General features: G+C 36.8%; 1 protein-coding gene across 1 annotated transcript in view; it reads right to left on the bottom strand.

The window, feature by feature from the left end:
• CCDC150 (coiled-coil domain containing 150) overlaps window positions 1-12,737 on the bottom strand; it is a 138,654-nt gene that overhangs the window by 73,673 nt on the left and 52,244 nt on the right. The window contains exons 12-13 of the mRNA XM_036747116.1: window positions 12,337-12,450; window positions 9,580-9,663 (exon numbers count right to left, since the gene is read on the bottom strand). Coding sequence (XP_036603011.1) covers window positions 9,580-9,663; window positions 12,337-12,450 — 198 coding nt within the window. The remainder of the gene's footprint in view (window positions 1-9,579; window positions 9,664-12,336; window positions 12,451-12,737) is intronic.

Genomic DNA, 12,737 nt, shown 5'->3' with positions numbered 1-12,737 from the left:
GGGCAGCCCTCGCATCAGAGGTGCTTGTCTTCACTGAACACACCCTACACCCAGCTAAATATAAACAAACACTAACAAACATTCAACAAGGATATATAGGTGCAGCTCTCCAGAGTCCATCTATAGAGACATAGTCAGGTCAATACATCAACAAAAGCCTGGCAGGAACAAACAATCTGTCAATTCTAGAGAGCTAACTTCCCTTCATAATATAAATTAATATAAGATTCCTCCAAAAGCAGGCTCAATGCATATAGCCCTTCCCTGTTTTGCAACTAAAGACTATATTTGAACATTAAATCATCGATGCAATGCAGCCTAATCAGCCCTTCAAGATCTAAGGCCTGGGCAAAACAAATAAGACAAGGCCTTCTTTCCACATATTCCTCCTTCTTGTCCTCAGTGGGAATTTCAACTACCCTGCCCTGTATCACTGTGTGCTGTTTGCTGTTATCTACAAATCATTTACTGTTCCAGCCTCCTTCACTACCAAGGACCCAATTAGATAAGCTTTGCTGTTACTGAAAAGAAGTGCTGTTTTCCATTACACCAATATGTGGCCAAGACCTTGGCCACTTCCTAAGCTTGCACTGGGATTTTGACAAAAGAAGTAGAGTGAAGTGACCCTGTGATTGCCAGGACTTGAAGAGTCCTGTACTACATAACATGGAAATCATTATTATCAATCTTCTTGATTCTATCAACAACTTATTTCCTGGGCTGTGACAGAGAGGAATAGAAGAGCAAAGTGACCGTTGACATATATTCAGTAACGTCCTTTATGACCAGAACATTACCAATGACACATACCTGTTCCTTCTCTGATCAAATGAGTAAACTAATCAATTGATACTTTTCTTATCTAATAAGATCCCACCTCCTATGTACTAATACCTGTAATTCAGAGTACAGAGATACTAAGGCCATCTTTTATCATCAGCAGGAAAAGTAGAACCCTCACATTTCAACTCTTGCCACCTCAGTACCTGATGTCAACTGAAAAAGTGGTAGTGGCCATCGGAAAGAATGGCTAGATTTGACTAAATACACTTAAATAAATCTGTGATCTCACTGATTTAGGAGTTCTCTCCAATGATCCAGATTGCAACCCATCAATGACCACTTGTCCCATGTGTTTCTTGTTCAGTCTCCCAAAAGTTCAACAAGCCAACATGTTAGAGGTCTTCCTTGCTTTTTGCTGATATCATCAGGGTACCAGTGTAGCACTAGGGTTCCACTTATCACTCTTGCTCTTTCCACATGTCCAACCCATCTACTCCTCATATCACATAATTTTATATTTGTTAGGTTTGTCCAAATCTGAGAGAAACATCAAAGTCTCTAGCTAATACTATGTTTACTATGCTATCTTGTAATTAATTTTTCCTTTATGAATTCAGAGGCTATGGCATTAGGAGCATATACGTTTTACATATTTGTTTGTTGTCTGTGGTTCCTCTCAGAATAAAGTAATTTCCTTGTTATCTTTATTTTGTGAATTTTTGTTTTTGCTTTGTCTGATAGGCATGATTACAACTCTTACTTTTTTGGATTCACCTGAAGCATGTAAATTTTATTCCAGAATCTCATTTTTATTCTGTGTATGTCTTTACTTTTTTAGATAAGTTTCTTGAAAGCAAGAGATTATAGGGTATTGTTTTCTTATTCAATCTGTCATTTTCATTTTATTGGATTGTTGAATCCATTCACATATAAAGTTATAAGTTAGGTTTATATTTCCTCCAATTTTCTCTAATTAATTAAAGTAACCCTATTCTCCCTTCCACTCACTCTCAAGTCCCACCTCCTCTTGTTTGTCATCTTTCCCCCTAGTTTTTAAGTTTTGCTTAACTTATTCATTCCTTTTTCTTTCTGTCTTTTATTTAGTTATCTACTTCTCCCTTTTTTCTCAGCTAAGAAGCTAATTAAAATCTTTACACTCTTCCCTACTTCAACTTTTGGGTTTTATTTTTTCATTTTCAGCACCTTTTTCTAACAAAGTCCCTTATCCTCATTCTCTTCCTCAATTTTCTTTCCCTTCTGTTTATTGTCAACTTTTATTCTTCTGTCATGGTTCTTTTACTTAACCATTTCCTTCTTTAGTGTTTGTGTTCCTCATAGAAGCAAAGCTTCTAAAATACCTATTTTTAGTTACCTTTCTAAACAATTTCTGTTATTGCCTCATAGATCTCAACACCTTTCCCTTTTTCCTTTTTGTCCAACTCTTAGAAGTATCATTTCCTGTACTAGGTAGAATATATGTATGGCCTCATGGTAGAAATTTCCTTCTGTCTTTAATTACATGGTACATTTCAACCCTCTCTCTGCTCTCCCATGATTATACTATTTCCTATTTGCCATGAAATCTCTCTGAATTCATGCCTTCTCACTCTTCTGGATGCTGGTTATCCTAGGACCACTGATTCTTCTTCTCCTGAGGCAGGATACTATCACTGGAGGCACAACACTCTCTCAAAGGTGATCTCTTGAGCACCATATCCCTATAGATATCTATTGTAATGCTCCTGTCTCTTATTACAGAATATATCATCTCTCCCTCCACAGAAGTGCTCAATTTACTCCCACCAATGAATTGAGATCTTACCCTTTCTTTCCCCTCATTTCAATCCCTCCTTTTACCAGTTCACCTATTCTACGGTAGACCCTTTTCTTGAGAGACTATAGGTGTTCTTTTCCCTTCACTATATACCAAAGACATGCTAAGGATATATCACTCATTTCTCTCGATCTCTCTCCCCTTTCCCTTTTTATGGACTCTTCCATTTTGTTGTTTATTCCCACAAAAAAACCAGATTCAACTGTAAGAGAAAGCAATTGGTTAAGATGTTTATTAGTCCATAGTGTTTCAGGCCTATTCTTGTACCATTATTTCTCCTATTAAAATTCCCCTTTCACTTTAAACCTTTGGGTACTTTTAGAAAGAAATCTCTAATTGGTACCTCTGTTGTTTTTGTTGTGTTTTTAACTCTAGGTTTCTTTCTCTTTCTGTTTTTTTCTTCCTTTTAATAGTTTCTAGAGATGAGTCATTGCCCAATTGGAACTGGCCGGTTGGGTCCCCAGTGAGGCAGCTACTACTAGTCATATAGATTGTTGTTTGTCCTTTGTTCTCGAAGAGGACCAATGACATCAGGAAAGTCAGGTGATACCTTGACTTGAAACTGAATTGGATTTCAGGGAGGCAGGGCTGAGGGTCTTCCTCTCCCAGATTGATTTTTTTTTTCACTAAGCAAAAGAGATCATTCTTTGCCTCATTTCTTACCTAGCCTTAATCGCTGAATAGCATTGCCTCAGACAAACTGAGACCTGGGAAAAACTTTGGCTTAAAAAGGCCAAGGTCTCCTACTGCATCCAGGGCCTTCTCCAGTTGCCCTGATCTGTATCTTTCCACTGAACCCAGATGGCTCCAGAAGAGAAAGTGAGGCTGGTGACTTAAATCCAATTCACTTGCAAATCAAGAGAGCACCCTCCTCATGTCATTGGTCCTTTTCAAGAATGAAGGACAAACAACAAACAAGAGATGGGTTAATTTATTTTGCTACTCATTTTCTTGGTAGTGATATTTATTCACTTTTTTGTGATTTGTTTTCTGGGGCATTTACAAAAATAATTTAATCTTGTCTGTTTTTTTCTTTTTTTGTAGGAATACTTCAAATGTTTCTCTTTTATCGAATATCCATTGTTTTTCATTCATGATTAGGTACAATTCTATAGGTTATTTAATGTTGGGTTGCATCAAGCTCTTTTGCATTTTGGAACATGTTATTCCATTACATTCTGTGGGTTTTGATGGGTATTCTCTTCCCTTTATATTTGAATGTCTGATTGCTTGCAGAATTTGTTGTATTGAAATTGTTAAATTTAATCAATATGTGCCTTGAAGTTTTAAGCATGAGTTGTTATTTTTTCTGGTCTATGGATTCTTTTGATTGGCACTTGTTTTCTCTACAGTTCTAGACAGTTTTCTTGTTTTACTTCTTGCATTGTGGTGTTATTTTTGACTTGTCATGTTATGTGAGGACTATGATCCTTATGTTGTCTCTACACATCTTGTCTTTGAATTCAATGTGTTTGGCTTATATAGAGAATGTGTTCTTTTAACAATGCAAATTCCTTCTCTCCTCCCAGATTGTTCTTCACTTAAATACATTTGTATTACTAGTCAAGTTTTCTTTCTTTCACTTCTCTGGAAAAACTCATTGCCATGGATTCAAGTAGTTCTGCCTTGCTATTATTTTTGCTATGTAGGCCTTAATTTCTGATATCTGTTCCCTTTTAAATTCTGCTTTCAAGATTTTTATTTCTTTCTTGAATCATCTGGGAATATCCTGCTATGATTCCATATTCTTTTGGGAATCACAGGGTCCTCTGCCCAATCAGGTGTTGATTCAGTTTTCTTTGTTTTGCAATTTTTATTTAGAGATGTTTGGGTTTGTATAGGTGTTTTAATATATTTCCTGCTGATTTATCTGATTGAGCTAGTTTATAACTGATTTGTTTTTCTCCCAAGTTTTTTCCTGATATTCTTCTATTGCTCATTTTCTGATTCTTTCCCCTTTGACTATGAATTCCCCCAGTGGCAAGAACAAAGAGCTAGCTCAGCTCACATTGGGAAAGTCACCTATTTTTTTTTCCAAATCAGCCTCAGTCCCTGCCTCAAGTGACTTTTGGGGAAGCACCAAAACTGATCTTCTGGATGCCAGTCCCCTTTCCTTCAGGCCTGGTATAGTCCCACATACATGCCTGCATCCTATCCCAGTTTCCCCTATTCTTTAGGTTCTCTGGTTGAGCACTGCTCCAAGGAGCTACTGCTCCAGGCAGAGCTCACTTCCACTTTCCTATACCTCTCTCTCTTCCATAAAAAGATGGGCAGAGTTGAGGTCCACTACTAGTTGTCACTGAATGGTGCAGTAAGCGTAGGGGCAAATTGTGCTGACAGCTGATAGTAGCAGCAAGAAAACTGCTGAATGGACTTAGAGCACAAGTTGGTGGGATAAGTTGTGCCACGCTCCCAGAGAGTAGGGGCTAGTGAAGGAGGGCATAGTGAGTGAGCCTTCTGGGGATTAGCCTTCTGTGATATTAATCAGGTTGTTACATTTTGGGCATCTTAGTGTTTTAGCCTACTAAAAAAGCTATAATTGCTCTATCTTGTGTGCATAATTCCTAATTGGGGAGTTTTGAAAGCTTGTGAAGGCTGGACAAACTATCTAGTCCTTTATCCAAAAGTGGAAGAAAGATTTTTTTAAAATACGTAATGAGTGTTCCAGTACCTCATGCTTGCTGATGATTTTGTGCTGATTGGATCAAGCTGCACAATATTACAGAGTATCTACAAGATTCTCTGTTATTCATAGAATGCATAGTTACTCCATAGCTACCAAAGAGACCTAACTAACAATCCACATAGGAAAACCAAAATGGATTAGTGTGTTGGTAACCAAAAATGGGCTCCTTGGCACTTAGTCAACAAGTGCCCTTGAATAGTTTGGCTTTTTCCCCTGAACTAAATGAATGTTCTGAAGTTTGGGGTGCTGGTTTTTTCCCCTGAACTGAATGAATGCTGGATTAAAGTAAGCTTGTCGGCACCTTCACCTTGCTTCCCTTGATTAAGCAGATCAAAAGAACCTGTGCTTTCCCTGGTGTACCTTACACCCCCACAGAAGCTGCTAGGCAGATGGTTAAAAAAAGCTACTGTTGGAGCCAGAGACAGCTACAGCTACAGCCGAAGCTGAAGCAGGAGCTGCCGGTAGCAGAGCTGACCTACGTGTGGATTGAGGAGTGCTGAACAAGGACTTGAGGCCAGTGGGTAATCTTTTTACCATAGAGGGAAGCATGTATATGATTTTGCTTTATACCATCATGCTTCTCTGTGGCCTCCTGGTTACTCTTGTGAGGCGGACTTATTGGGCCTGGAAGCTTTTGATCAAAATATCAAAATGGGGATACTGGTTTGTGGGTTGGTTACTGTGGAGCCTAAATATATGCTTTGATTCTTCTGCCTCCTACTTTGAGAATTCCTTATATCCAGCGGTTCCGAACCTTTCAGACATATATATGATCCTCTTTGAAATTATAAACTCTGCCCTCATACTACAATTAGGAATGCCAGTTGTCTAGATAAGGATATGAAGTCAGATAAACAGCCCATTAAACTATCCTTCAGTATATAAATACCTTAGGCACTGCTGATGGACAATGAGCTAGGCCTAGAAGAGACTAGGAGGAAGAGAATGGTACCAGTTGCATTGGGGAAACTTTTTTCTTCCAGAAGCTTTTTAATGACACAAATACCTTCATTAAACATCATTATTCTTCTGTTGATGCTATACAGCTACACATCATGATGAATCATGATTTTAAAAGAGCAAAATTGACAATGACACAAGGCAAACTTGACCGTTCTTTTCCAGTGTATTGTTTTTGTGGACTTTAAAGTAAAAAGAAAAAAAAAACAGCAGCTAACTCTATCAGACCAAGGTCAGTAAAGAGTTTTTAGTATACCTAATTTCTCAAAATATCTTTCTCATGGTCTATAAACAAATAATGCCGTTTATGATTGTGGAAATACAAAAAGACTATAGTAATATAAATAATCTTCCTCTAAAATTATCTTTTTCCTCAATTCAGATTGTAAATTTGAATTACATCCATTTACTATATAATGGAAGTCAGAGCAACAGCTGCTGATATGACTGTGGGCATGAAAAGCATATTCTTAAACTCTGCTAATTTCAAAGTGCTAATTTTTTCCCTTCCAACCCCTTTACTTGAACCCCTAAAACAATAACAATCAACTCTATGCTGAATTCTATATTATTTATTTCAAATTCAATACTAAAAGGTTTCTTTTATAATATGTGTAGTATTAAGACATTTAAGACAGCACTCAAAATTATTGCATTTTTAAGGATTCTATATACAGATTTTCCTTTTAATATTTCCTCCAATTGGCCAGTTATTTTTATATTTAAAACAGCCTGAAGTTCTGAGTATCCTCAGCCCACATTTCTTGATGCTGGTAAAATCAATAAATTAAAAAAAATTACTCACATTCTAATGACTATTTTATACTATTTTATTATTCCAAAAATTTTCTTTTACAAATAAATCTGGCTAATAAGTGGTATGTATTTTATTTTAAATTAATAGATAGATTAACAGATCTGTATTCTGGATGAGATTCCTTATTTGTAAAATATCTTATCTTTAAAGCCACCCACTAATTTTTTTAAATTAAAAAAATTATATAGTATTTTTTCCCAATTATGTGTAAAAACAACTTTTAACATTTGTTTTTAAAATTTTTAGTTCCAAATTTTCTCCCCCTCCCCTCTCATTGAGAAAGCAAGCAATTTGATATAGGTTATGCCTGTGTAGTCAAGCAAAATATATTCCCATATTGGTCATGTTATAAAAGAAAATACAGACCAAAAAAACCTAAGAAAAATAAAGTAAACGAAAGTATGCTTTGATCTGTATTCAGACTTCATCAATTCTTTCTCTGGGGATGGATAGCATGTTTCATCCTAAGTTTTTCAGAGTCGTCTTGGATCACTGCATTGCTGAGAACAGCCAGGTCATTCAAAATTGATCATCATAAAATATTGCTGTTCTCCTGGTTCTATTCATTTCACTTTGCATCAGTTCATGTAAGTGTTTCCAGGTTTTTCTGAGAGAATCCTGCTCATCATTCTTTTTTTTTTAATCCTTTGAGGTATGATTTATTTTTGTTTTTCTCTTCTCTATCGTGTACCATGTCCAGCCCCTGGGAAGCCTCGATGCCCAGATGGGTTTCAAAGTTGTGGGGCTCTTTCTGGTGTTTTGCATCAGTGGCCAGTCAATATGGACCACAACTGTTGTTGGCCCTGGTTCTGGGTTATGGTCTGAGGACACTGGCAGGTTTTACAGTGCATCCTCCTCACTGCAGCCCCCACCAATAACGAAATGGAACTCCTGGAAGTTTGAGACACCATGGAAGTGCACAAAAGCCCCAGCAACCACAAATATGTGAAAGAGCTGATGGGAGTGAAACCAGATGTCACACTTTCCAGGGAAGAAGCACTCTGGGATCTGAGCAGCATAGAGCGCAGCTACAGTGATGTACAGGCAGGCCACCTGCTTGTCATTCTTATTGCACAATAGTATTCTGTCACACGCATATACCACAACTTGTTTAGCTATTCCCCAGTTAATGGGCATCCCTTCAGTTTCCAATTCTTTGCCACTAGAAAAGAGCTGCTATAGATATTTTTGTACATGTAGGTGCTTTTCATTTTTGTTTTCTATCTCTTTTGGGATACACAACTAGTAGTGGTATTGCTGGATTAAAGGGTATGCATGGTTTTATAGCCCTTTGGGAATAGTGCCAAATTGCTCTATGTAATGGCTGAATCAGTTCACAACTTCACCAATAGTGCATTAGTATCTCAATCTTCCCACATCCCTTCCAACATTTATCATTTTCCTTTTCTATCATATTAGCCAATCAGATAGTGTGAGGTGATACCTCAGAATAAAATACCCACTTTAAACAATGGTTATGAGGAAATCATTTTCTAAATCTATTATCATTATTCTTACCCTTGACTTGCCTATTTCTGTTAAGGGTTCCATTATCCTTCCTGACTTTTCACTCTCACTCATCCAAGGTCAATCAATTTCCAAGACCCTTTCTTTACAACATTTCTGGCATCTATCCCCTCTCCTCCATCATATTACAACCACTCTAGTTTAGATCCTCATCACCTCCCTCAGACTTTTATAATAATCTAATTGGTCTCCCTAACTCCCAAACATCTTCCATAGAGCTGCCAAATTGATATTCCTAAGCTACAGATCTGATGATGTCAGTTCTCTTTTTTTCTTTCAGTTTTTTCCAGTTCTCTTTTCATGAAGCTTTCAGTTCTCTTTTCAAGAATGCCTCTGGTGTTTGAAGACCTTCTTAATCTAGCTCCAATTTATCTTTTCAGGATAATTACATATTACTCATCCTCATATACTCCATGTTTCATTCAAATTTGCTCACCTAGGTTTCCCTGTACAAGGTATTCCATGGCTTATCTCCATAATGCTCTTCTTCTTTAGCTTTGACTCTTGGAATCATTAGCTCCTTTCAAGACTCAGTACAATTCTCTGTCCTTCAAAAGCTCTTTCCTAATTCCCCCAGTTGTTGCTGTCCCTTTTCCATGAAACTACTCTGTGAACATATGCACCACATACAACAGCAGAACATAATTCCTTAAGGGCAAGATTGCTTTTGCTTTTATGTATCCTCAGCACTGCACAATGTCTAGTATATAAGAAACCTATAATAAATGCTTGTTGAATAGGTGAATGAATGCCAAGTTCATCCTATCCATACTAGATTCCAATTCCCTGGGCTATTTTTATTAGGAAAAGTAATATATTAAAATTTTTAAAAATCAAGCAAATAACAAGAGGCTCTCTATGTTTTCCATGAAAACTATTGAAAAACTGCAAACATTCACAGCTGGGTTTAATTAGCTTGTATGTAGAAAAAAAATATTTATGGAAATAACCAAAGTTTGACAAATCTTGTACCTGGAGCTTCCCTTTCTCATAGGCCAGTTTATTCTTACTATCGGTAATTTCTCCCAGGACCTTCTCCACCTGCTGCTGGGTATTCTGGTAAAATAAGCAAAGACATGTATATCTAAGGCTAGAAAGTTGAAACTATATATTCAAAGTTTTAAAAAATATGAAAAGGGACCCCTACATGCAAAAAAAGAGAACTCTCTTATCATCTCTATAGTGACAAAACCAAAAGCTGGCTAAATTGTTTACTGCTGCCTCTTAGTTTCCCCTAAACCACTATCCACAGGGGAGTACACTCTGCATCCAAAAAGGCCACAAGAGGAGGTAGTCCTGAGAGTCATAAATGTACTGTTCTCTGCACACATCAATTTTATCTTCATAGTAGACAGCAAAACTCAGAGGTTTGTGCACTGATTTTACTAGTGTTGGAAGTGGTATTTGCATATAATTCACAAAGCATCATAAAACAATGCTATTCTATAGTTCTGGGATCACTGGTACATGTCTATCATGCCAGCTTGCACTGATGTTAGAGACATTTCGTTTTCTATAATGAGGAAAAAAATAAATCTTTTAAGATAAGGAAGTTATAATGGAAACTCAAATTCAAATTTTTACAGCTTCATCAGAATACCCCAAATAGGGAACTGGTCTGTGAAACTAAACTACTAGAGTACTTTAGAATATAAATACACTTATTTTGTTTGTTTTAAAAATAACCATACATTTTTTGACACCAAAGACACTACAACATCTCACACACACTATAAAATATATTCTCTATAAAGAGTAAAGCAAAATTACATATTAAAGTGAATGCTATTGAAAGTGCATGCCATGTTTTCCACATAGGAGAAACTGTAGTACAAAGAAATGAGAGCTGGTTTTGTAGTTAGAGGACCTTATTACATTCGATCCTGGTTCTGATTTTCTACTCCACGATTTTGGGCAAGTCGCCTCTCTGGATATAATTTTCTTGGTCCATAAAATGAAGGGGCTATACTAGATTGCCTTTAAGATCACTTCTAGCTCTGATTTTGTGATACTTTGATACACTTTTGTAGTTTACCAACTGACAATAGAAAAATGTGTAATTTAACTTAAATATTACTTAAATAAGTATCTCCTGGTTTCATGCATTTTCACTGGCTATGCCCCATGCCTGGAATGTTGTTCTTCCTCATCTCTACCCCCTCGCTTCCCTCAATTACTTCAAGTCTCAGTTAAAATCCCACATCTGCAAGAAGGCTTTCTCAGTTCCCCTCAATGTTAGTGCCTTTCCTCTAAGAATATCTCCAATTTTGTTGTTGTTCAGTCGTGTCTGACTCTTCATGACCCCATTTGGGGTTTTCTTGGCAAAGACACAACTAAACAACAAAAAACATATAATATCCCCTGATCTACCAATCTAGTAAATTTGTCAGAAAAATAAATAAAGGCTAGTTTGGCTTGACCTGTTTTGATTAAACCGTGATGGCTCTTTGGAATCACTGAATCCTTATGAAGACATATTCTATAATTTTGCCAAGAAGGAAAAAGTCAAACTTGTTGGCCTGGAGTTTATAGATTCTATTTGAAAATTTGGACCCTTGCCCTTATCTAATCTTAAAGCAACTTTATCATTCCCCACAATTTTTTAGAGATTATTAGCAGTAGCTCAACAATTATGTCTGTCAGGTCTTTTGTAACCTAAGGATTTAAATCATCTGCCAGATAACCTGAAGTCATCGAGTGTAGTGAGTTACTCTCATACTATCTCTCTCCCCATTGATCTTGGGTCTCAACTGGCTGCTACCTATTTTTGGTCCATTTCTTCCAGCATGAAGATCACTTTTCTTGGTTAATTAAACATAATATTCCTTGTATCTGAAGTCAAAATCAGGTTGTAACAAGGTTTAAAATAGCTTAACTGCTTCAGAAAAAGCCATGTAATTCTTTTAAAAAACTTACCTTTGCTATAAAAATGAAAATATTTTCAGATACTGAACTAGTCACATAAGAAAGCACTACTTTAGTAGTCTTTGAAAACCACACTTCAAACCTAGTATTTGACAATTAGTTGGGCATACGTCACAAATGACTTTAAATGGAGGAGATCTGCTCTACCATTTATCTTATACTAAAAGGTATTTTATATAATTTTTTTATTGAAACTTCTACCGGGCATCTCTCCTTTTCCTTTTGCAGAGGCCTATCCTATATGACAATATTTTTAATGCAAAAAAGAGGAAAAATTAGCAAAACATCAACACATACAGAAATCTGAAAATCTATTCAATGTTTTATACTTGTGCACTTCTCACTTCTGCAAAAGAGTAGGGTAGGAGTGTCTTCTCATATCTCTCCTTTGGGGTCAGTTAATAAAGTTTAACTGTTATCAAACCTTTGTAGATTTAACACTTTTGCTTCTAACTTCTAGATGAGGAAAATTATAGAAAAAAATAACTTTATTCAAAACTGAGGAAAGTGGAGAGAGAGGGAAAAAATACCCAAGTAAATACAAAAGAAATAATTTTGTTTTTCTTTTTTCCAGACTGTGGATTATCTATTATCATTACCTGCTTCCATTGATTCAGATAATTGATAGTTGGCTATAGAGCTAACTTAAATCTTGATTTCTTTCTATGTTTCAATTATTTTTACATTATGAGGAACCTCTGTTGTATTTAGCTTTCTTACTGACTTTCAGTAAAAGCAGAAAAAAATCCACTTCATAAAGCATGACTAGTAATTACTGGATTACACTAGTCTTTTAATACCTACCTCATGGTTTTCGGGAATTACTTTTTGGTGTTCCATTGTTGTCGTCCTATCCATCAACTGCCTATTCTCCTTCTCCAGGGCCTGTAGGGTACCAGTTAAAGCACTCATTTCCTGCTTTAAAAACAAAAGGGAGGCCAAGATGGCAGCTGGAAAGCAGGGACTTGTGTGAGCTCCCCACCAGATCCCTCCAAAAACCTATAAAAAATGGTTCTGAACAAATTCTAGAACTGCAGAACCCACAAAATAGCAAAGGGAAGCAGGGATCCAGCCCAGGACAGCCTGGATGGTCGCTGGATGAGGTCTATCATGCATGGAGCAGAGAGGAGCGGAGCTCAGCATGGGCAGCAGCAGGACCAACCAGACAGGGAGCCGGGCGGAACAAGCCCTAGCGCCCTGAATCA

This window comes from Trichosurus vulpecula, chromosome 2 (assembly GCF_011100635.1).
Source record: "Trichosurus vulpecula isolate mTriVul1 chromosome 2, mTriVul1.pri, whole genome shotgun sequence".
NCBI classification, from domain to species: domain Eukaryota; kingdom Metazoa; phylum Chordata; class Mammalia; order Diprotodontia; family Phalangeridae; genus Trichosurus; species Trichosurus vulpecula.
The sequence above is the reverse complement of the archived record's forward strand: the minus strand, read 5'-3'. Positions and strand labels throughout refer to the sequence as shown.